Source organism: Panthera leo, chromosome B3 (assembly GCF_018350215.1).
Source record: "Panthera leo isolate Ple1 chromosome B3, P.leo_Ple1_pat1.1, whole genome shotgun sequence".
Taxonomy (NCBI): Eukaryota; Metazoa; Chordata; class Mammalia; order Carnivora; family Felidae; genus Panthera; species Panthera leo.
In genome coordinates this window covers 7358140-7383689 of record NC_056684.1, presented here as the reverse complement: position 1 = coordinate 7383689, position 25550 = coordinate 7358140, and the positions used below count along the sequence as shown (strand labels likewise).

General features: G+C 50.6%; 1 protein-coding gene across 2 annotated transcripts in view; it reads right to left on the bottom strand.

Moving 5' to 3' along the window:
• Positions 1 to 25550, bottom strand: part of NTRK3 (neurotrophic receptor tyrosine kinase 3) — a 539904-nt gene that overhangs the window by 258197 nt on the left and 256157 nt on the right. For both annotated transcript variants that reach the window (XM_042941053.1, XM_042941054.1), the window contains one exon: positions 9207 to 9275. In XM_042941053.1, the coding sequence (XP_042796987.1) occupies positions 9207 to 9275 (69 nt within the window). The remainder of the gene's footprint in view (positions 1 to 9206; positions 9276 to 25550) is intronic.

Genomic DNA, 25550 nt, shown 5'->3' with positions numbered 1-25550 from the left:
ACCTACCTTGGCAACGAGACCCTTTTAAATATGTCAGCTTGGGATGCTCCTGTTCTCAAAACGCCTCCAGCAGCTTCCCATCTCATTGAAAGTCAAAGTCAAAGGTCCACGGGGTACGCACTGCTCTCCATCACCTCTCTGATCCCATCTCCTACCTCACGCTCCTTTCCTCTTCTTCAGTCACACTGACCTTGCTGTCTGACAAGGTCACTAGCATGACCAGCCTGCTCTTGCCTCGGGGCCTTTGCACATGTTGTCCCTTCTACCTGCAGAGTTCTAACCCATAACGTATCTGCTAGATTGGCTCTCTCACTTCATTAAACAATCATATGGCCTCCTCTGATCACTTCTACAGGTAAGCTACTGCTAACCCCTGCCCTCACACTGTCCAGTCCTCCCCACCCCCAACTATTCTCTTCTTTTGAGGATTTGTCACTGCCCAGCATCACTTTGAAAAATTATTTGCTTGTTTATCATCTGTCTCACCAAACAAAAATTAACCTCCATGGAAGTCAGAGACATTGCCTATTTGGTTCATTGCTGTATCACCAGTACCTATAACTGAGCTTGGCAAATAAATACCCATTGAATGAACAAAAGAAGGGAAGGGGAGGGAGGGAAGGAAGGAAGGAGGAAGGAAAGGGTTACTCTCCCTGGGGAGTAAGTAGTTAGCTATTTCTAAGATATGCTCAAAGCCCATCCTGGGACCAGCTTTATTCTTTCATAAATTCAACAAAATCCTTACTAAGCACCTGTTCCATGCTTGGCTGTGGGCTGAGTGCTGTTGATACAGAGGTGAAGAAGACAGTCTCTGTTCTCCAGCGGCACTCAGCTTAGTAAAGAAGAGCGTCTGACGGGGAAAGAGTCAAGTTCAAGGCCTTCCTTCTCCACTGACTTTCCATGTGACTTAGAGCAAGTCCCCGCCCCTCTAAATGGAGTTATCTCATTAGGGGGACAATGAATGGCTTTCACTGATATAAGACTCTTCAAGTAAAGGGCATCTGATAAATCTGAATGCCTGGATCGGTAAGAGGGATGTGATTCTCTTTCTGGACCAGTAGGAAGATAAATCCACTGGTGCCCAGACAGAAGGGCTCTTGGGTAACCAGGATATTTTGGACAAGTGGCAGAATCCCGAAGTAATTAAGCATGCATCCAAATTGATCAGCTTTCAGGAAGAAGTGAGGTCCCGGGGGAGGAATCTGTGTTTCCCAGCCAGTGGGACACCACAGGTAGAACATGGCAACACCTTTGCATGATTTCCCTTTGGTCTGAAAGTACGCTGCTCTCTTTCAGAAAAAAAGAAGGGACCTAACCTTCACTGAGTATCTGCTTCCCACAGCCACCCTAGGAGACGGCCGGCACTCTCCCCCTACAGAGGAGGGAGCTCCTCTTACGTTTGGAGGGGTGAGTCACATGCTCGAAGTCCCTCGGCTGGTGTGCGACAAAGCAAGGCTCCATACCTCAGCCCGCTGACTCCAAGCCCCCGTGCATCCTCCACCCCACCTATCAACTACGAGGTGCTTCTGGGCGTGACGGGAGACACAGAGGAGCCAGCACCACCCCTGACTTCGTGGCTCCTGGGCAGAGACCCAGAGAAGAGTTCAAGGCGATGCTGGAGGCTGAGATGGGAACACAGAAAAGAAAGGTCGTGCCAGGGCACAGAGTTCATGTCGAGCAGCACTGGGAAATAAAGCTGCAAGGGGGAGTGGAGGCCAGATGGTGCAGGACTCTCGCTGCCACACTGAACATCGAGAAGTCTGGAATTCATCCAGGGGCAGTGGGAACCAGTGAGACCCTTAGAGCTGGAAGTGATGGGAACAAAGCCGGTCTGTGCAGGATAAACTGGGGAAGAGGAGAGCTGGGGTGGCACACTGGTTGGGGTGTTTTCCAAACACGGGGTCACCGTGTAGTCAGGGAGTCCGTGCACTTCTCAAAGCACCCAAGCAAAAGGATAAAGGGATGAATGGGAGATTAAATCCAGTCTGCACACCTTGATGAGACCCAGCACCTGGCGTGAGGCTCTGTGCACCCAGACGGGGCTTCTTCTCCTCATTCACACATGGACCTGTGGAGGCCACCAGGCTCGATGCCAACGTTCTCAACCTTCTTGGTCTCAGAACTCCTTTTTACTCTTAAAAATTACCGAGGGGGCTCAGTCGATTGAGCATCCGAGCCTTGGTTTTGGCTCAGGTCATGATCTCACCGTTTGCGAGTCAGAGCCCCGCACCGGGCTCTGGGCTGGCAGCAAGGTGCCTCCTTGGGATTCTCTCTCTCTCCCTCTCTCTCTGCCACTCCCATGCTCACTCTCTAGCTCTCAAAAATAAATGAATAAACTTCTAAAAAGAATTACTGAGAGCCTCAAAGAGCTTTTGCATGTGTAGATTATACCTTTCACTATTTCCCATTTTGGAATGCAAACAGAAAATTTTAAAACAAGACACTGCCATTAGCACAAACTCCCTTGGTCATCAGGGCAATGATGTTATCACACGGCACATGGCCTCTGGAAAAGTCCACGGCACCCCCACAGGAGAATGGAAGTGAAGAGGGCAAAGGACATGTCAGATTCCACCTCATGGTCTCCCTGAGAGGGTCTTAGGGACCCCCGCGGGAACCCCATTTGAGAGCTGCTGACTGGTCAATAAGGGCCAGAGTAGACTGGTGAGAGCGGGGGAGGGGCGGATGGGATTAAACAGGCACCTTAAAGGAAGACAAGGTGGTATTTGGGGCTTCGCTGGAGGCACAGGGAATGAGTGGAGGTTGACACCAAGGTCTGAAGCTCCAGGAGACAGGAAATCAAAGAGAAGGTCTTTAGTTGAAAACAGAAGAGAAGGAACCAGTGGAAAGAAAGAGGTTCAATGTACTAGGAATCAGGATGAGGTCCTAGAGGAGCAAAGTGAAGGGTGAGGTCCAGACCTTGGTGGTTGTCTGCCTTGGCATTAAGGCTAGAGGCCACCGTGGCCGAGACAACGGATTGAGAGGAAAGAAGACAAGTGGGCAAGAGAAAACGAGAGCTGAGAAAGAAAAATGGAGAAACATTTGTGTCACACTTAGCACGTACCCGCCACCACGCTCAACATTCCACGTGCATCACCCCCGTTTAACCCTCACAGCAAGGAGCAAGCAGGGGCAACAGGTGCATGATGGCTTCCTTGGGAAAAGCAGAAGGTCAGAATGGCTGCCCAGCACGTGGAGGGCAAGAAGGCCTAAGGACGCGGAGCAGCGTTTGTATTCGTGTCGCAGGGGAGGTGTGGACGGGCCTGGAATGGTAGCCAGGGTCCAGATGCTTGCATATATGCAAACTGAACCAGGTCAGCCTGGTTTTTCCCAGGTGCTCACTTGACAAGATGTGGTCATTCATTATGAAGTAGTTGTAAAAATACAAATTATCCACCTGGGTGGAAAAGATTAGCAAGCAAGGGGCTGGGCTGGGTTGCTTCGAGCCCCACGTGCTTCATTCAGTCCTGCCTCACCCCAGCCCTGCTCTGCTGAGTACCCTGACTTCTCAGTGCCGCCCCCCCCTCCCCCCCGCCAAAGGGCTGACAGCACCAAAGTGTCCCGAGGCTGGTGGGAGAATTAAGTGGGCTGACATTGCCACGGATAAGCACACTGGTTTTTTGTTTCCTTCCATCCCTTTCCTCTAGAACGTGGTCCAATCGAAAGGATGTGCCATGAGACCTGGCCCACCCTCCATTCCAGAGTCTCCTGGAAACTGCAAAATAAACCTCAAGTTTTCCCCTATCCCTCAGGACTTTCCTCCTAGAGGGCAAGACGCACACACACAACAGAAAGCATGCCGAGTCTCTCAACACGGGTGCCCTGGGCATCCTCGGAGCGAACGGACTATAGTCTTCGCACCCTGACTCGGGGAGATGGGCCACAAGCATAGAAAGGCAGCCCTCAATCTACATGATGCTGTCAGTTGTCCCAGCGCGTCAGGTCTCTCGATGAGGGGCCCTCAGCCCGGGCTTCAGGGGCTGTCTCAAGGATCCTGAAGTAAGGCTTTCCCTGCCCCATCAACAACGCAGATGGCCCCATGAATAATACAGCAACAGCTGCTCCAGGGCAAAGCTTACTAACACCCAGCCCTGGCCCCAAGATGGCCTGGGGCCTAATTGCAGGGCCCTAGGGGATTCCCACCGATTAACTCAGCCCCATCCAAGCACGCACACACAGACACCCGGCTGCATGACCAAGGCCACGACAGGGTGTTTAGAAAACACTGATTCCCCTCCCTCCAGTCATCACTCTGGCTTTCTTCTCCCCGCCACAGCGCTGCCAGTGGCAATCTGGGGCCAGCAGGAGAAAATGTAGAAGGGACACAGACCTGCTGTCATTGAGGGAAGCACGTCCAGAGGGCCAAGTGATCATCGCTGGCCTCCTAGAGGTAACACAATGGCAGAAGTACACAAAAGATCTGGGTTGAGCCGGCTGTCACCTTGGGCAAAGACAGTGCACTGAACTGTGTCTCTCCCAACCCCTGCCCCCCCGCAAAGATCTGTTCAAGTCCTAACCCCCAAGACCCGTGAATGTGACCTTATTTGGAAATGGAGTCTTTGAGGATATGATCAAGTTAAGGATCATGACATGGTCACGAGACAGGATCATTCTGGATTTAGGGTGGGCCCCTATATCCAATGACTTGGGTGTCCTTAGAAGAGGAGAGACCACAGACAGAGAGACAGGGAGCGCAGCCACATGAAGATGGGAGTCACAGACTAGAGTGACACTGACACAAACCACAGAACACCAGGAGCCACAGAGCCACGAGAAGACAGAAAAGATGAGCAAGGATTCCTCCTGAGAGCCCCTGAAGGGAGAGGGGACCTGTGAAGCCTTAGCTTTGGCCTTCTGACCCCCAGAAGAGTAAAGAGTCACTTTTTATTGTTTTAAGCCTCCAAATTTGTGGTGGTTTAAGGCAACCCTAGGAAACGAATATGGCAAGTAACTTGCTTTTCCAAGACTCTGCTTCAACGTCTGTAAAACGGGGGTAATTGCGCTCGACCCTCCTTCTTCACAAAGTGATGAGGATTCGTGATAACACACGTTAATGTGCTTTGTGAACCAAAAGAGGCTAGAAAGAGGCTAGAAATTACTATTACAGTAACTCTACTATTCACACGATCATTCAGGGACTGCTCTGAGAGTTATGGAAAGTGATCATGCCCTAGTCTGGGAGAAAAGTGCCAGGATCAGCCCAAACCCACCCCCACACTGAGTTAATATTTTACCAAGTCAATTAAATCTGCAAATTATACCAGAGGTAATATCATTTTGCTTTAAGAAAATGAAATACTGCAATCTGTTTTAATCATGACTGCTCTGTGCATGCAGGGTATTAAGAGAAGCCTGTTCAAGATACACTAATGGTCCTTAGGGTATTTCTGGAAGGTTTCCGTGCTGTGGGTTTATATCCTCTGGTGCCTCTTGCCTTTGCCTAAATTGTGTCATGGGATTCAGAATCCGAGCTTCTTTTCTTTCTAGTTCATTCTTTTATCTCTAAGACAATCTCTTTTGATTCTTGCTCTGATTTCTGGACAGACAGTTCCAGTCTTCTCTGTAAGGAAAGAAAACACCATCTTGATATAGCCAGAAACTTCTCAGAGCAACTGTGCACCATCAACTCAAATGTCTGCAAACTCGTGCCATTGAAACAGGGCTGAGGACTCCAAAGGGAGTCCTGAGAGATGTTTCCAGTTCTCCCAATAAGAGAAACACAGTCTGGACTTGTCAAGGGCAATGGCCCAGGCCAAGACCATACCCTTCATGGGTATGGTCTTCATCTGACAAGAGTAAGTGAGAAATGAGTAAAGGAAGCCTCCAGCACATGACAAGGGCTCTGAGATGCTAACTTGTCTGGGGTTTTTTTCCCTGGTGATATCACCAGGGAAGCCACCATCTTGAGAGTGATTTCCAGAAGGAGACAGGTAAGTATGGGGGTAGGAAGGGGTGGGGGGAGGTGGCGTTGCTGAGTTGTTTAAGGAAAGAGCACTGGTCTTTGAAAACAGCAGACCTGGATGGTGGTAATGCTAATTCCCATAATCCCAATTCCCATGACCACTCTTGAGCTCTGTGATCTTGGACCAGTTGTTTAACTTGGCCGAGCCTCAACCCCTCATTTGCAAAACTGGTTATAATGATACCTCCCATGCGGGGTTGCTCCAAGGATGAGACAGGACTTTGTTCATAACAGGTGCGCAATATATAGCATTTTCGTCTCCTCCTCTACTACTGAAAAGGTCAAAGACACTCAGTCTTTCCAATGAAGAATCCCAACAGCATGCTTTCTCCTATCAAGGATCTTCTAATGGGAGAGGGTCTGGTTGGGGTAGGCAGACATGCTCAATGGCAGAACGAAATGTGCTGAGAAATCACTGCACGCCCTAGTTTACCCTTTCTCTTCCCGCAGAAGGTGGCTCAAAGCCGCACACTTCTGGCTTTGTGATCTTCTGGCTGCCACGGCACGGAGAGCCGTCTCCCCTTGGCCTCTCTCCTCCAGGGCCAAGATTCTTTCTTCCTGGAAATACCCAACCCATCCCCACACCCCAGTCCACAGGCTCCACTGGGCAGACCCTGGCAGTCTAGAAGGCTCGTGGCAGATGGCGCCATGTGGACTAATCAGGAAGTCGGACAAGAAAATATTACCCCCTCTTCCATTTGCCAGGAACTGAGATTGTTTGGATTTTAATCATAGCCACAGCTAAGAGCCAACATGAGGCCCCTCCATCCAAAAGATAAATTTTCCACTCTCAACATTCAATTCTTCCTCAAAAATAGACCCCTACCAGGGTGATTGCTCCTTGGAGGGGGGCTTCTTTATTTTCCAATGTAATTTTTTTCTTATTTAACAATATGACAGAAATAAAATACTCTTGGATATGGTGGCTCTCACACACTGACTCACACCGGAGGAAACATCTTCATTCCTCCATAAGTCACATCTAGCTCACCAGTGTATTGATCCCGGGCAAAGATGAATGCAGAATCCCATGATCCTCTGGGATAAATCTGACATTTTCTTTAAATATATATCCACGGAACAACTGTTTCTAAAACTCCACGAAACAGGTCACCATTGATTTCGCATCCAATGATTTTTTAGAAGGAGCACTGAACGTTTTCTCAATAATTCAGCCAACTGCAGACCCCAGATGTCCCCCAGAGAGATACTGTCCCTCGCCTCCTACAGAGGAAGGGGCAGGCATTCCAGGAGAACCAGACACGAGACTCCCAAGAAAGAGACCCCCAGTTAGCTCCTTATGACAGAGTCCCTGATCAGTACTAGGGCAACGTCAGAAAGAACTGCAATCACGCACTTTTTGAAAATTATCACAGAACCTATCCTTGAATTAGAAAGAGATTTTAAGAGCCTGGGAGACAACTAAGCATAGTGGTCAAGACCTTCAGTCCATACACTACCAGTTGGTTAATGGGTAACCCAAAACATGATACTTAACCTTGCTGAGTACCTCAGTGTCCCCAAATGTGAAGTGACAGTACTAATTCCTACCTGATAAATTATTACAAGAATTAAACAACGTACATAATTCGAGAGATTGCTTGGCCCAGTGCCTGGCACGGAGTTAGATCTCAGAAATCGCTGTTGGCAGTGACATTAGCAGTCATGTTCATTTACCACTAAGGTTTTTTCCACCTACAAAGATGGAAATGAATACAATGCATCAAGTCTAATGGTCTGGCATTTAGCTGTCTGTGACATCGTCTAATTTTTCAGTGTTATATAAACAAATAAATATATATTTACCTTTTTCCAAGCTCAGGTAGTTTTTAATTGGTGTACATCAAGATCTCAGCCCTACATGACCTGAGAATTGTTGATTGCTATGTCTACTATGCCCAGGCCAGACGAGTAGCCCAGAGGAAGGGGCAAAATCCTAAGAAAGGCAGTACTATCCTAGCAGTGTTCTCTAAAGTCTACAATACTGTCGAAGAGATCACCTCTGTATTCCCTGACCCGAAATGGCCTTGGAAGAAGCACAGGCACTCAGGTCCATAAGGATAAGTAGGATATACAAGGCCCTCCTGGGGTAATGGGCTTACTGGGTCACTGGATATAAATATTCCCCTCCTGACCAACTTGGTTGGAAAAGCTAAGATCATGACTCAACCATGAACTCAGGTGTTCCCAGGTGGGGGGAGGACAGGTTGAAAGGCCAACATCATGGGCAGAGACCCAAGGCCACTGCCTCCTGGTAAAGATACTAAGCAATCTCTATTCAGTGATTTGGATTTGAGTCACTAAGTAAAAGGGAACACGTGAGCAGTGTCTCTGGAACCCTGACTCCCTAATTTCATCCACGCCTTAATTCCTTTCCAATTTATTCCTTGATTTGTTCCCCCGACATAATATGCTGTCCTTCATGCACAGAGGTGGCCCTGATGACTCACACATCCACAGAAGTTATTTTTTCCAGCAGTGGTCAGGAATTTTCACTCATCCATCCAACATGGGTTTGTACAAAATGGCTGGAGGGGACAGGGCTGAATCCATGAGCCTTGGAAGGCACCAAGGCCAAGAAGTCCACAGGCAGATTAAATAAATACATGGACTTGCCTCCCACCATTCCCACCATCAAGATGCCCATACTCAAGACAAACAGGCTGACAAAAGATTATGAGTGATGGACAGGACGTGTGGTCTGAAGTCAGAGGCCTGGGTTCAAGTCCTGGGTTGGCCAATCCCTAATAATGCAATCTTGGCTGTGTCTCACATGCCTTTTGGGCGCTCAGAACCCTCACTTTAAAATGAAAAAATGCATTTTTTATTGGAGATATAGTAACACTCATCTCCCATGATGCTCATGACGATAAATCTAAAGTCACATAAATGAAAGCACACCTAATAATCTACAAAACCATGTATTACCAATGTGATTTATTATAAGTTCATAAATACACTTTAGTATTATAAATATCAATGCCATTATTACCAGTTACCTACAGATAACAAAACTGTGCCCTGCTCAGAGGTAAGATTCCGGTCTTCTTCTGAAATGTACTGTGCCAAAAAGAGCCTCAGAAATCAAACGACAGGGTGGCTCACTCTCACTGAACATGGTATACTCCGTGTCGCCCAAGCCGAGAAGCCCCTTCAAGCGCACACCCGACCTCAGGTGGCCCCACTGCCCAACACGTCTCCCCACCCAGCCTACTACTTGCATGGTCTTCAAGACCAAACTTACAATTCCCGAAGACTCAGCGTCTGGAAGAGCTGCCATGAGAGTGTGGTAAGCCGGTTACTCGACAGGTTTCTGCAAGAATGACAAATAAAGGGGAAGTTAAGGGACGGATCTGCATAAGTAATGCTCGTGGTAGTAAGCTTGGTTATTTCACGGGAGCCTGGCTGTGTTGCTGTTCTCCTTGGCTCCATTCTGCTAACAATATATGCCTGCCAGTAGTCAAGGCCACAGATTAGGTTTGCAGAAGATTTCGAAGAAAGGGAGAGATTTTACAAATGTTAAAACAAAAAAAAAAATCGTGGTCATTTTCCCACATCCTCACACTACAATAAGGGTTCAGGGAACCTTCTGGAAGCCACCCTCCTCCAGGAGGACAGAGACCTCTCAGGGTACACAAGCCAACTAGCATTCTTTTTCATTTCTGTTACTGAAGTGTCACGGATATAAAAACAACTGTGCATATTTAATGTATACATTGTATACTTCAAGATAAGTATATACCCGTGAAACTGTGACCATAAACGATGCCATAAACTTAACCAGCAACTCTAAAAGTATCCTACTCTCTCTCTCTCCTTTATCTATTTATTTTTTTTTGCAATAAGCATTAATATAAGATACATCCTCTTAACAAGTTTTTTAGGTATACAATATAGTATCACTAATGGACTATGCTGTACCATAGCCTATCTAGGACTGACTTGCTCATCTCGCCCAGTGAAACTATATACCCTTTTACCAACAAGCATTCTTAACATTCACGATAGTGGAAAAAACCTCTGCAGGTCACCTACAATTTCTTCTACCCAGTCTCTCCCCCAGCAAAGAGGTCCATCAATGATCAAGACATCAGCCTTTTGTTCACACTTCTGTTCTCCTCCTAATGGCTATTTAATTGCTCTCATTAGGATGTACAGGGGAAAGGAGTAGCCATTAGTGTTCCAAATAACAGAAGAAACACGCCCACGGTTATCACTTTGCCAGGCTCAACAAACAGCTTCTGATGTGGTAGCAGCCCTTAAAGGCAGCAAACACTGCTAGAACTGAAGTGGACCCCAGGAACAACGTACTCACGTACCGATGAGCACGGATGGCTGTAAGGATGCCACGTAGGTAAATATCGACCCGCACGCACACAAGCATGTGTGGACTGGCATCCATTAAACACACAGGTAGCAAATGCAAACACACACTCTCGCTCATTCACATAAGCATATGCACACATATGCTTACACACGCACACCCCTATTTAGGTGATTTCTATAACAGATACTTGGGGAGAACCAAAAACAGGCTACAGTGAGGAATGAGGGGTGGACGAGACAGAAGGAACCCCTGACATTTTTATTCAAGTTATAAGGGAGTAAGCAAGAGAGCTGCTGTTTGCCATGAAAAGAAGGAAGGGGACAAGGTGATGGCATTACCGACGTGGAAGAGGGAGATGGCTCCTTTACGCAGGAGCTTAGAGAGGTGCTCTCTGAGAGGGTAACAGCGAACTGAGCCCAGAGTGAGAAGGAACCAGTGCCAGGCTTGGGCTGTTCCGGGCAGTGGACGCCAAGAAGAGCAAAGGCAGGGAGGAGGCCAGTGGGAAAGAACGCAGGGGAGAGTGGTTGGGGGGGTAAGGGAGAAGAGGAAAGAGCCACACCCACCTTTGCTGGCCATAGTGAAGACCTTGGATTTTATTTTAAAAACCAATGAGAAGGCAGTGGATGGCTTTAAATCGGGAAGTGACATAATCTAATTACCTTTTTTTTTTTTTTTTTTTTTTTTTTAAGTAAAAGATCAAGACTGCTGGAAGGTGGCAGACCACTTAGGAGGTCTCTATATTGAGGAAGGGGATTAGAGATAACGAAGCAGGTGGACTGGGAGGAGGGGCAGGGAGGGGGAGGGGGCCGCCAGGACCTCCTATTGGATTGGGTCGGGGAGAGGAGGCAGGAAGACGCCAGCAACAAGGCGAGCAGCCTTATTTGTTAAGACCAGGAAGGCTGTGCAAGGGTCATATCTGGGGGTGGGGTTCAGATCAAGAGCTTCCCCTTGCAAACACTGAGTTGGAGATGCCTGTTAGACATCCAGGGAGAGAAATCAACTAGCCTGTTGGCCAGGGGCTAGAGGTCACGGGGGAAGTCCAGGCTGGTGAAATCACAGAGAGTATGCACACCTTTCACAGGGACAGATGACAGACACAAGGACCCAAGGGACACGGCTTCCCCTTTGCATCTGAGACCGCCCTACCCTTGGTGACAGCCTGTGACTATGTTAAGAAAGGCAACCCCGTTTCTGCAGGTGCAGGGGACTGGTAGACAAAAGAAGGGGGGCCATAGGCAGGGAGGGGGCCCTAAGCTTCCTGTTGTGCTCCCCCTGCAGCCAGCACTGTCCTTCCAGGGCCCTCCTGCCCGCAGGGCGCTGTCTAGGGTAGGTGCCTCCTGCCCATGGGGTGTAGAGCTCTAATGCGTATGACTCACCGAAAGCTCATCAACCGTGACCTGTCCACATGCTCCCCTTCACAAAACCCCTACCAGCAGTCTGCTCGTGCCTACAGACTTCCTGCACCTGCGCTGATCAGAAGGAAACGGGTGATAAAGGAAGACCTGCACAATGACCACTTGAGGACACACTGGGGCAAAGCGCCCTGGGACCCACCGCTCGGGAGGCTGGAGCGTGGATCAGATGCACACGCCAAGCTGTGTGGGCTAGAGGCTGACTTTACAGTAGGTTTCGCGCCCGGAGCTCAGACCTCGGGGTCAAGGACACCAGGTGTCGATGCCACTCTGAGTCCTGTTACCATTAGCCTCTACGATGTTTCAGCAAATGTGAGTGACGCATCCAGACAGAAGTCTTCTGTTTTGTTTTGTGGTTCTCCCAGCTCACTGTCTATACAGCGGCAGCAAAAGTAAAGGCAAGGCCCGCCTGCCATGAGGTCTCGGCCTCCCTGCAGCACAGCCCTGAACGGAACCCCCAGTTCTAAAACGGAGCAGCACCCCGTAAGAGTCAGCAGCCAGGAACCCCAGAGTCACAGAGCCCTCAGAAGTACGCCCCGTCTGTCCCTCCCCCACCATCGCCACTCCACCCCCAGCAAGAAGCAAGAGACAGGAGTAATCCGGATGAAGTGGGGACCCTGCCCATCCCTGAGGGGCTCCAGCCACGGAGAGTGCGAGCGGTTCCTGGGGAGCCGGAGGCAGGGGGCAGGCTGCCAGCAATGTCCCTTCACAAAGGTCATGTTATGCTACATCAGGCAGAAATGTCATGAGAAAATTGGATTCTGAAAGATAGAAAATACCAGGCATTCTGGGCAAATCACGAATAAGAAACAGTATTATCTCCTTACTACAAGATGGATGGGATTGGGGGGCAGGGGGCGGGACACTCCGTAAGGGGGAGGTGGGCTCCTCTTCCTCCGGGGGGCATCCTGGCTTCATCTTCCTCCTGCCCCTGCCACACCCAGCAAGATTCCTCCAGTTCCTTGGCCAGATGGAGCGGCCACTGCAGTGGTCACAGGCTCTGTCCAGGAGGACAAAGTCCCCTCCTCCCCCACTGCCTCGCTGGTACACAGACCATCCTGTCTTGTGGGAAGGAAAGCCTGCCCTTACTCCCTCTACAGACCAGCTCCTCTCCCCTCTCCCGTCCTCACTCCTTCCTGCCAACCTGCACTGCCACCATGATCAACACCCGCCTTTCACCAAGGGCTAACTAAGCACCAGGTACCGTGTTAAGCACTTTTACACTCGTGACCGTATTTAATACTTACAGCAACCGTACAAAGCGGGTATCACTATTATCTCCACAGCAGAGATGAGGAAACTGGGGCTCAGAGGTTGCTGTCCGAAGCTGAGGAGGTCTGAGTGGCCTTAATGCAAAGGCTCCAGCAACGAGCAACACGTGACACACGTGACATTTGCAAGCAACCCACAGACATCTAAATTCCCAGGTAGACACACACACACACACACACACACACACACCCCTCAGGTGTCACCAGAGACAGCGACACTGTGCTGCACAAGTCCCTGGAGGAGTGCAGTGTGAGCAACCTGTGCGACTGCACACAGCACCTCGCCAGAGACACACGAGAGAAGCATCCAGCCCCAGAGACAAATGTATCCACAAAAGACAAGTAAGGCAAACATACGGCCACCACGAGACAAGCAGGGCACGCGTCTGGCCACACGGGCATTTATAAATGCTCGTGGCGCAGGGCACACGGGGAAGCTGAGAGACAGGGCTTTAATAGACTTACCACCCACTCAGAATTCACTGCCCCTGACTTTCCTTCCAGCTAGCGCCTCACCTGCACTCACCTGTCGCCAGTTATTGACGGGCTGGTTATCTTGCTCATCAGACAAGGGTTTACTTAAGAACCATCCTGCCTCTGGGCCCCACGGCAGCCTCTTCCTGGATCCTCTTCCCTAAAAGATCCATTATCACCTGTCTCTGACTTTTGCTTGGGTCAGCGGCCAGTTTCCAAGCCACCTGACCACTGGAATTAATTCGGTGAGCACAATCTTACGAGATGATCACTCCACCCCTTCACCCCCTCGATCCCGCTCACTGTGGTTTTGTCTCCTTGGTCATGGGCTCAATTGCGTCCCCTCAAAATTCATACGCTGAGGGGTGCCCGGGTGGTTCAGTCGGTTGAGCAACCAACTTTGGCTCACGTGGTGATCTCAAGGTTCGTGGATTCGAGCCCCGCGTCGGGCTCGCTGCAGTCAGCGCAGAGCCCGCTTCAGATCCTCTGTCCCCCAATCTCTCTGCCCCTCCCCCACTCGTGTCCTCTCTCTCTCTCAAAAATAAATAAAATGTAAAAAAAAAATTGTATGTTGGGGCACCTGGGTAGCTCAGTCAATCAAACACTTTCCCAAATCAAGCTCTGTGACATCGCCCCCGTATCCCTCATCCGAGACTACCAAACAAAGCCATTAATTCTGTCCTGCGCTCCTGGCTCTCTCACAGCCCAGACTCTGGGGCCCAGAGTCATGAACAATGATGAGGCAGTTACTGGGTGCTCTGGGGACAGGGAGCCAGACACACAGATGGCCAAAATCTGACCCTGAGGAAAGACAGGGCTGAGATGGCTCTTCCTGCATTAACCCCTTGGTGATCTCCAGTGAACTTCAGTGTGGCTAGCAGTCCCATGACCTTCCTAAAGGGGGCGCCCAACTGCAGCAGCACGGAACCCGTGAATGCAGAGGATGTCACCCTCTACCCTCGGAACCCTACTGTCCAAGGAGAGGATCACTCAAGAGGGACCTGTTGCCAAGAAAAGCCAACCAGATGGATTCTTCCGTTGCCCCAAAGAAACATATCCTTGGGGGCTGAGACTTGAGAAGGGGACACTAAGCTCCATCCACAAGAGACCCAGGAGACGAGGAACTTCATAGATTTCCTGGATTCACGGCACGGCTGACATCTGGAAGGCAGTGCCCCCTCCTCTACTGGCAGAGGCAGGCCCACGAGCAGGTTATGTCTCAGGACTCAACTGTGTAAGGGACTGCTGGTGGCAGGTGCCCCGCTATTCCCGTGCTATTGTGCCAGACCGTCCCACCCGCCACCTAGGTCAGCCGGGCACCCCACACCTGTTCACGTCCACACCATGGACCCTTTGTCGGGTCTGCCCGGCCCCCACTTCGGTTCCTGCACGCTCACTCCACCCCTTCACCCCCTCGATCCCGCTCACTGTGGTTTTGTCTCCTTGGTCATGGGCTCAATTGCGTCCCCTCAAAATTCATACGCTGAGGGGTGCCCGGGTGGTTCAGTCGGTTGAGCAACCAACTTTGGCTCACGTGGTGATCTCAAGGTTCGTGGATTCGAGCCCCGCGTCGGGCTCGCTGCAGTCAGCGCAGAGCCCGCTTCAGATCCTCTGTCCCCCAATCTCTCTGCCCCTCCCCCACTCGTGTCCTCTCTCTCTCTCAAAAATAAATAAAATGTAAAAAAAAAATTGTATGTTGGGGCACCTGGGTAGCTCAGTCAATTAAGCATCTGACTTCAGCTCAGGTCATGATCTCTCAGTTTGTGAGTTCGAGTCCTGCGTCGGGCTCTGTGCTGACAGCTCAGAGCCTGGAACCTGCTTCAGATTCTGTGTCTCCCTCACTCTCTGCCCCTCCCCCATTCATGCTCTGTCTCTCTCAAAAATAAACATTAAAATTTTTTTTAAAAAATTCATATGTTGACATCATAACCCTCAGTACCTCTAAAAGTGACTGTACTTGGAGACAGAGCCTTCAAAGAGGTAATTAAGGTTAAGTGAGGTCACTGAGATGAACCCTAATCCAATAGGGCTGGTGTGTTTATAAGAAGAGATTAGGACACAGGCATGTACAGAATGGGACCGTGTGAAGACACGAGGAGAGGACATCCATCTACAAGGCAAGGAGAGAGGCTTCAGAAGAAGCCAACCTTGCCAACGCCTTGACCTGGGACCTCCAGCCTCCAGAACTGTGGGAGATACCTTTCTGTTGTCTCAGCCGCCCAGACCTGTTAGAGCAGTTCAAACAAACTATATACTTGTTGTCCTTAGCGCCTCTTTTACCCCCTGGCCCTGACAGCCAAGCTGGCCGCTCTACTGTGACCCCTGAAAGGCTCCAAGCCATGACTTTCCATCACTACCTTGCTCTATGCCCAGGTGCTCCAGGAACCCACCTCCCAATCAGGTTCCAGCTGCTAAGATCTAACCTGGCATCTGTCCACTAGGTAGATCCCCCTGGGCACACGCAGGTGTTTTTCTGCAAAAGAGCGTGAAAAGAGAAAGTTGAGCTTCCTATGACACCCACCTGGCCCCTCCCTGGCCGCCACACCAACTGGGAAGCTGGCCTGGGCAGGTGGGATTGAGGCAACTTCCAGCCTCGGTCTGGAGGCTCAGAGACCTGGGCTCTTTCTGTCAACCAACTCAGAGACTGGTGGTGCTAACGCCCTGACTCCAGGAGGCGACACCCCATCACCTGCCTTTCCCCAAACATCCAGCCTGAGGAGTCGCCTCCTTCAGGAAGCACCCTCCCAGATGGCCTCGGGGAGTTTGTTCTCCGCGCCCTGACACCCAGTAGTCCTGGTATCTGAGCTGCCTTTTTGGATGCATCACAACTAGGGCTGGGTGTCCTGGGGGATCGGCTTTTCCAAGACACCAGAAGGTGCCAGATTCTCTCTCTGAAGCCCCGGGCCCTTTCTCCATCTTCTCAGACCTGCCTGGGAGTAGTGCTGGGAGGAGCCCCAGCCGCCCCTGCTCCGGGTCCCACAGGAAGCCCGGAGCCCGCTGCACCCCGGGGCTGTGCTCAGGGGGAGGGCCCAGCCTGGCCCACCCAGGAAGCACGCTCGATGCACCAGCCACCCCTCTCCATCTCTCAACGCAGCTTTCCAGACACTACCCGGTGCCTCCAGGGCCAGTAAGTGCGTGGGGAGCAGCTGATGCCCGGGGGGAGGTGCCAACCCTTACCTCCAACCGCATCCATTGGGGGGCCAATGGAGAAGATGGGGCATGGAGGGTGGAGGAGGGTCCCTCAGGTCCCCCACAGCTCCCTGTATATCTGTATAAATGGATGGGATTTTAACAGGGCCCCACCCACCCCCATGTTGTTATCACTGGGCCATAGTCTGTGTCTCCTCTCCCGGCCCTCCACTCTCTTCCTCTATTTTAATTTCATGTTCTTTTCCGGGTTCCACCCCGAACCCTTGTGCCACCTTCAAGATTCCTGTTTATAAGTCCCATCTCCTCTGCACTGGACTTGGATGTGAAACTCATCTCAATAAACCCTTTGGAGCAAGGGAAGAAAAAAAAAAAAAGAATACTGAGAACCGGGAGTGATGAACACCACAGTCCCTTGACTTTTCCTAGAGGATTCGTTCAGCCACTTGCAAAAGGCATGATTCTGAACACCCTAGGGGCTCCAAGCACAGCTAACCAGAACACGGCCAAGGTCAAGCCCCTCCTCATCTTGTAGGCTCCCAGGAGCCGAGGCTCACTGGCTGCGTCCATCATCATCTAAGCCTTATTTCCTTCATCCAAGAAGGCAGCATTTTGAAAGGGGGGATTCTTGGGGCACCTGGGTGGCCCAGTCGATTAAGCATCTGACTCTTGATTTCAGTTCAGGTCATGATCTCACGGTTGTGAGTTCAAGTTCTGCTTGGGATTCCTCACTGAGCCTAGAGCCAGCTTAGGATTCTCTTGTTCTCCCTCTCTGCCCCTCCCCCACTTGTGTGTGCGTTCCCGCTCTCTCTCAAAATAAATAAATATTTTGAGAAAAAAAAAGAAGAAAAATGCGATTGTTCCTTCTGTAAGAGCCAGTGCCCCCTTGATGATCTGTCTGTCCTCCTTCCCTTTCCCCATAAAGGAAATATCTCCATGGGTCTTCTTGGACAGAGCCAACTCCCTCCCTTGCCAGGATTCTTTTGACATTGCTGAAGAACCTGGAGGAAAGGTCAAGAAAGGAGAACCCCCTGATGCAGCACCAACCCCACAGAGAGTTTGCTGGAAAGAAGCCAACCAGCCACGAAGAAGGAGGCGGCTGACAGTCTACTGCACATTTCTCCAAGAGCCAGAGCATGTATGAGTCATTGACCTTGACCTTGAGACTTTGTGTACAGTTGACCCCACACCAGAGATGACTGCAGCCTGCTGTGAGGAGCTGTTATGGTGGCGGCCACCAAACTCCCGGGGCTGAACAGGCGGGGAAGAAGGAAGCACCACGCAATCCCATCCCCAAGGCCTGCTGCTGGCCATCCAAGAGGCTCTAAGAGCCAACCTCTTAAAATCCAGTGTCTGTGACAAGAAAGCTGGGGCTGCTGCCCAACCTTCCTCTTGAAGACCAAGAAATATCCTTCTACATCATTGATATATTTGCTTTTCCCTCAATTAAACTGCTGTAAAAGGGGGTGGGGGTTAAAGCCATTTGAGCCATTTTTATTCAGCTAAATTACACTGGATGGCTCATTTAATGAACTTTAATGAAGCCAAAATGCTTTCTCTAATCAAATCTCCAATGACGTGACTGGTGCCTTGACCTTAGATCGGGAGGCTGGAGACAGCTATTCTACAAGGGCCCCGTGTTGGGCTAACCCAGGGTTTCCCAGAGTATGTTCCCAGGAATCTGAGGTCCGCAGTACATTAAGGGATATTCCAAAGGGAAAATATTCATGTTGCTTGAATAATGTGGTTCTTAACAAAACAAAACACTTATTTACTGCAGAACTTCTCAGAGCCTTTCCTAAGAGAAGGAGCTGACCTACTGAATCTCAAACTTACTGGACCACAGAATCATCTAGCAAAAATATCACCCCAACCCCCCAAAAATCACCCCACGTAACATAGAGAAATGATGGCTGTCATAAGAAATATGTATTTGCTCTTGGTACAGGGTTCTTGGCTCAGAGCTACCAAAACACTTAGGATTTCTTGAGCAGTTAAGAATAATGGGAGGATCTTTTATTATAATATTTGATCTCTTGTCCTCAGTCCCTGAAATTACTTCAGAGAATGAGGTGACTTTTGGAAAGCCCCTGCACATGGGCGGGGGGGGGGTTGCTGACTGGAACTCTCAGTCCCACCCCCTCATTTCTGGGGAGGGGAAAGGGAGCAAAGGTGGAATCAGTCGCCAATGGGCAATGATTTGATCAACCATGCCTACATAATACAGCCCCCGTAAGAAAGGAGTTTGGGGGCTGGCGAAGTGGAACACTTCCATGTGCATGTGCCGCCATGCCAGACCCCAAACGCCACAAGGACAAAAGAGCCTTTATTCGGGACCTGGCCCTATGTATCTCTTCATCTGCTTGTAGAATTTGCATTCTTTACTATCCTTTGTAATAAACTAGTAATCTAGTTGAGTAAATGAGTTTCCTGAGTTCTGTGAGCTACTCTAGCAAATTTATCGAACCCAAGGAAGGGGTCAAGGGAACCTCTGATTTTCAGCCAGGTTGTGAGAAGCACCAGCGACAATCTGGATTTGGGACTGGCGTCTGGAGTGGCGACTGAGCCCTTCACTTGTGGAGTCTGATGCTATCTCTGGGTAGATAGTGTCAGAATTGAGTTCAATTGTGGGACACCCAGCTGGTGTCCCAGAATTGCTTGGTGGTGTAGGGGGAAAAAAACCCCACATTGGAATTGGGTGCAGAACTGTTCATCGTGGTGCTCAGGGGCCAGCAAGCTATGGTCCATGGGCCAGCACTGTTTTTTCCGTTTTTGTAAATATGATTTTGTCACAACACAACCATGCCCCTTCATTAACGTCTTGTTTGTGCCCATGTCCTCGGTGGGATAACGGTCCTCCAAAGATGTCCACATTCTAAGTCCCCGTTATCTGTGAACAGATCAACTTCCATAGCAAAAGAGACTTTGCAGATGCGATTAAGAGTGTGGACCTTGAGAAAATTGTCCTTAATTCTCCCAATAGCCCCAGTGCAATCGCAAGCATCCTCAAAAGTGGAAGAGGGGGACAGACAGAAGGTCAGAGAGAGTTGCGACAATGGAAGAAAGGAAAAGAGATGTGATGTGCTGGCTTTGAAGATGGAGGAAGGCACCACAGGCCAAGGAATGTGGCATGGCCTCTAGAAGCTGCAAGAGGCAATGTAACAATTCTCCCTTAGAACCTCCAGAAGGGACCCCAGCCCTGTAGACATCTTGATTTTTGCCAAGTGAGGCCCATGTTGGACTTCTAAGCTACACAGTGCAAGACAAGAAATCTGTGTGTTTAAGCCACAACGTTTAGGGTAATTTGTTACAGCAGCTACAGAAAACTCATACACCCTTACAGGGCACCTGGGTGGCTCAGTCAGTTAAACGCCCGACTAAGGCCTTTTGGCTAAGGTCATGATCTCACAGTTGTGGGTTCAAGCCCCATATCAGGCTCCGTGCTCACAGCATGGGGCCTATGGGGCCTGCTTGGGATTCTCTCTCTCTCTCTCTCTCTCTCTCTCTCTCTCTCTCTCTCTCCCCTCCTTGCATGCTCTCTTTCTCTCTCAAAATAAATAAAGTTTTTGAGAGAGAGAGAAGAGAGCGAGAAAGCACATGAGCAGGCAAGGGGCAGAGGCAGAGGGACACAGAGAGAGAATCCCAAGCAGGCTCCACCCTGCCAGCAAGGAGCCGAACCCACGAACTGTGAGATCATGACCTAAGCCAAAGTCAAGAGCCAAACGTTTCACTGACTGAGCCACCCAGGTGCCCAATAAATAAACTTTGGAAAAAAAAGGGGGGGGGGTGCCTCCACATGGCTGGCTCAGTCGGTGAAGCATCTGACTCTTGATTTTAGCTCAGGTCATGATCTCACGGTTCGTGAGTTCAAGCCCCACATCGGGTTCCACACGGACAGTGTGGAGCCTGCTTGGGATTCTCTGTCTCCCTCTCTCCCTGCTCCTCCCCTGCTTACTCTCTATCTGTCTCTCTGTCAAAATAAAGAAACATTATAAAAACGGAAAGCAAGAAAAGAAAACTCAGACATCCCTTCTAGCTTGCCTAGAGCCACAGAGTTGAGTAGGTGTCACAGAGACCAAATGGTCCACAAAGCTTAATCTATTTAGTACGTGGACCTTTACAGAAAGAGTGTGACAGCACGCACCCACCCGTAGAAACATAATGTGAGCCACATACGCGAATTCAAATTTTCTAGTGGTCTCTGAAGAGTGACGAAACTAGTTGTATTCATACTTAATATAAAATGTCATCAATTGACGTGATCAATATAACAAATGCTAATGAGATATTTCATATTCCTTTGTGTGTGTGTTGTAGCTTTGAAATCCATGTGTACTTTACCCCCACAGCACATCTCGTTTGGAAGGGCCACATTTCAAGGGCTCAACAGCCATGGATGGCCAAGGCTACCATACTGGTCCTCGAAGCTCTAGACCATCTATAAAAGCCAGGCACTGACTGGGGCCCTCAGTAAAGAGGAGCCGCCAGTAGGTGGAGAAGTCTAACTAGAAGTTCTCCAAAGTAAAGTCAGATGTCCTTTCCCCAGACGCCAATCTGTCCCAGAATCCAGCAGTCACGTGGAAAGGAGTCACTCCGGTTGTCCCCAACTCTGTGGGGACCACTGAACAGCTGCCAGCATCCTCTCAGGCTGGAGAAGCTCAGGACAGTCAGGAAAAGAGGGGACAGGACTTGCTGCACACTGAGAGGGTGAAGAAGGACTGTGGCCCAGCACACGAGAGACTAAACTTGGGCATGACTGCTGGACCTCAGGAATGCTTGGCCCACCTCATCAAGCCCAGACTCCACCTTGAAATTCAGGTCTTTTCGCACAATGACCTCAACCACTCTGTCACCCCCCACACCTCCCTTCTCATAACTAACCCTAAAGACCCCACTGTCACCACCACCACGAACAGAGCGGTATCACCAGGCTGGCTACACCCTCACAGCTTCCTGGCACTTCTCCATCTCCACACCATGGCCCCCAGCATCCTCTACACTTTCATGCACTTGCTCCCTGTCCTCCAGGTACATTTCAAATAGCCCTAAGTATGGCCAGTGCCACCCACACCGAAATCTTTCCTTCCTTCCTCTTCTCCCCATGCATTCTGTCTGGGCCTCACATACAGCCCACATCTCAGACTTCCAGCTCTGTCTGCTGTGTATGTCTTGGTCTCCCCCAGAAGACTGCTCTTCCTTCAGGTAAAGAACACACTTCTTTTCAGCTTGATAGCCTTTATAGCCCCTGGAGCATAGTAAGTGCTCAATAAATGTACAGCAAGTTCAGTTGAATTCCCACAAAACCTTGGCATCACATGGGTCTGGGAGCTGTTCCCAAGCTCTGTCACCCTGGGCATGTTACTTGACCTGTCTCATCATATGGAAACTGGGGATACTGCAGGGCCTGTCCCCATGAATTGTGGTGAGGATTACACGGACTTTGGCAAACAGGGCACAGAAAGCAGCTGGTACGAGGCCTGGCCCTTGATAAATACAACCTATCATTTTCCATGCATATGGCACCTCTCCCCTTATCTGCCCATCTCCAGTCACTGCTGGAGCTCCGACAGGCCCAAGCCCATTAAAACAAGCTCCAGAGGCCCAGGCGATAACCCCCTGAACTCAGGCATCAGCAAAATCTCAGTTCAACCAAAGAACACACAGCCACCCGTTTTAATTGGACAAGTGGCATCTACTCCCCTGGAGCCGTGCTGGTGTCTGAACTCCTGCCCAGCCCAGCCCCTGCCCACATGCTCGGGCAGAGACTGAAGGCCCCGCAGGTCAAGGGAACGGTAGCCCTCACCACAAAGCCTGGGGACCAGAGGTAAGGCTCATGAAAAAGCCTTACCATCAGCTCTGAGCCTTCTTGCAGTCTGCTTCTCACCAGACCTTGAATGTTATTGAGACTATATTCTGAGGGGTTTTGCTCCCTGGGAGTTTCTTTTCAGACAAATTAACCAAAAGCTAATTGCCCTGAAGCATGAGGGCTCTCTCTGGAGCTCTGAGGGGGTGGGGGTAGAGGGTTGACGGGCATGGGGCATTCCTACCAGTTGGCCCCCTCAGGGGAGGAGAAGGCTGGGTCTGGCTCCGGGAGCCATGGCACCCAAGGGACTCTGGTACATGAACAAAGGTGACACAGTGATGTGGCTAATGCATCACACTCATTTTTCACTCAAGAGCTGTTGTGATGAGAGAAGAACAAAGACACGGGGAGCATCTGTGAGACAATCAAGAAAGCAAAGCAGGGGCTACTGAGGGAGGAGGGAGCCACAGGTGAGTGTGGCTACAGCCACAGAGAGGCTGATGAGGAAACTGCCACATACACCATTGGGCCTGGAGAAACCAGAGTCCGGGGAAGGCAGGCAGGGAGGAGGGCGGGCAGGGGCACGAGTACCACCCTGCTCTTCAAGACGCAGGACTTGAAGGCATATTCCCGTGGAGTATCTCACTAAAGCGAGAACTGGCACCCAAGATCTACGTTCTAAGATCTACTCTTGGGACTCGAGGAAGATCTATGGCTCTCCCCAAAACAACACAATGTTAAGCACCAAGCGGCTTTGGGCCTGTTCATAAAGAAACATGATTAGCCAGCAATGCATCTGATCCCTCGTGATCCCTCGTGATGAGTGGCTGGAAGGAACACAGGCCAGGGGTGGGTTGAGGGAAGCATCTAGGACACAGGTTCTCCAACTCTGGGCATGAGCATCACCTGGAGGGTTATAAAAGCCAGACAACCAGGCTCCATCTCCCAGAGCTTCTGATTCAATAGGTCTCGCCTGGAATTTGCATTGCTAAGCAGTTCCCAGGGTGATGCCCACCCTGCCAGTTTGGGAACCACACTTCCAGAACCACTGACGGTAGTGAAGTTTTGTCTTTGCAACGAGTTTGCTTCGCCTCTTATCAACTCCTTCTGTCCCGAAAGGTCAGATGATCGTGCAAGTACAGGAGAACAAAACAGCCATGTGTCCAGATGTAAAGAGACACCGTGCGAAGAGCCAAGGAATCGAGAACTCCTGGGAACAGACGCCATTGTTAATAACTAGAAAGGGGACTTGGCCTCCCCATCTGAAACCTGGTGGAGGACTGCACCATGAGAGGTGCCCATAGGCAGTCTGGAGAAGGGCTGGGACAGTGCTAGAAATGGACTAATGTGAGCAGGTGGGGACCCTGCTCAGCTGCCAAATGGACGGGGTCCCCCTGAGGCCAGGGGACGCACCAAGGAGCAGAGACCTTAGCCCAGGGCCTTGCGGCATTTTCCTAGGAGACTGGAGCATGGTGTCATCGACTAGGATGAAAGGGTTAACTGAAGCCGCTCTTTCCAGAGATAGCTTTGCAGACAGCTGCCTACGGGCTTCAGGTGCCTTTGCACCGGAGCCCTTCAGGCCTCCGTGTCCCTCCCCCTTCCCAGACCACAGCCTGTCTGTGGATGTAAAGAGCTGTAGCCGACTGCTGTCTGCCTCCCTTCCAGCAGAGCCAGGAGGACACAGGGATGCCACTGTCACCTGGCAGCCTTCTCATCCACTGGGCTGGCCAGGAGACCCGGCCACTGAGATCACGTGAGGAAGGAGGTAACAGATTCGTTTTTACGATGGAACGTGTAGGCAAGGGGCACTGCAGGGAGAGCCCAGGCAGGCAGTGTGGTGGAGAGCTCGTTATGTCCCCACCTTACTGCTCTGGGACGCCACATCCCATGGGGCGGGCAGGAGTTTTCTCAAAAGTGTGATCCCAAGACCAGCGGCATCAGCATCACTGGGGACTCGTTAGAAATATATATTCTCAGGGCCCAAGCCCAGACCTGAGGAATCAGAATCGTTCGGCATGAGCCCAGTACCCTACGTGGTACCAAACCCACCAGGCGACACCGGCTCCCGCTCTAGCTGTGAGCAGTGGCAATAATGGCAAACAGCAGCAACCTCGGAGCCAGAGAGACAAGCTAGACTCTCGGCTCTGGTCCTCGGAATCGCGTGACCCACCCTCCAAGGACGTCACGCCTTGGGTCCGTTTCTTCATCTCGACCACACAAATCATAATAGTATCTGCCTCATGGGGCAGCTCTAAGGATTAAGATGAATTTATGGATATCAAGTGCCCAACCAAGTGCTTGGCACGCGGTAGGTACTCAATGCGTGGCGAGGCCAGTATTGAGAGTGGTGGTGATGACCATGGCTAACACACAGCGACTACTCTGGGCCAGCTCTCTTTAAAGGTTCTACGCGGAAGAGCTCACTTAGGGCACGCGGGTGCCTCAGGGGGTTGAGCATCCGACTTCAGCTCCAGTCACGATCTCACGGTTCCTGAGTTCAAGCCCCACATCGGGCTCCCTGGCTGTCAGTGCAGAGCCCGCTTCGGATCCTCTGTCCCCCTCTCTCTCTGCCCCTCCCCCACTCGTGCATGCTCTCTCTCTCTCTCAAAAATAAACAGCATTAAAAAAAAGAGCTCACTTAAACACGACAACAACCCTATAAGGGACGTGCTATCATCGTCATCATCATCATTTGTCATCATCGCCACATTCCAAAGGAGAGATCATGGAACAAGGAAATTAGATACCTCACCCTGGGCCAGCAGCTGCCTCGAGGGGGAGCCACGAATCGAACCCCCACAGCCTGGCTGCAGTCTGTGTTCTTTACCACCCACCAGGAGAAGCAGGAGGTGGTAGGTGGTACTGGGGACCCATCTCCTGTGGTTCCCATGACCCCTGTCTTCCTGTGACCCACTAGGACAAAATCCTACCGTTCTTAAGCAGAATTCGGAAAACCTCCCCACCTCCAGGTGTGGGAAGACTGGAAGTCTTGGTCTCTTGAGAGGGGGAATCACATCAAATTTCCCACCGTGTCCCCTAGTCCAACCGGGACCACACGTAAAGCCAAAAGGGACGAAGACCCACCTGGCAGCAGCAAGGGGCCCAGGGAGAGGCACGGAGATTCCCTCAACCAGCAATCCGCTCCCCCTACGGG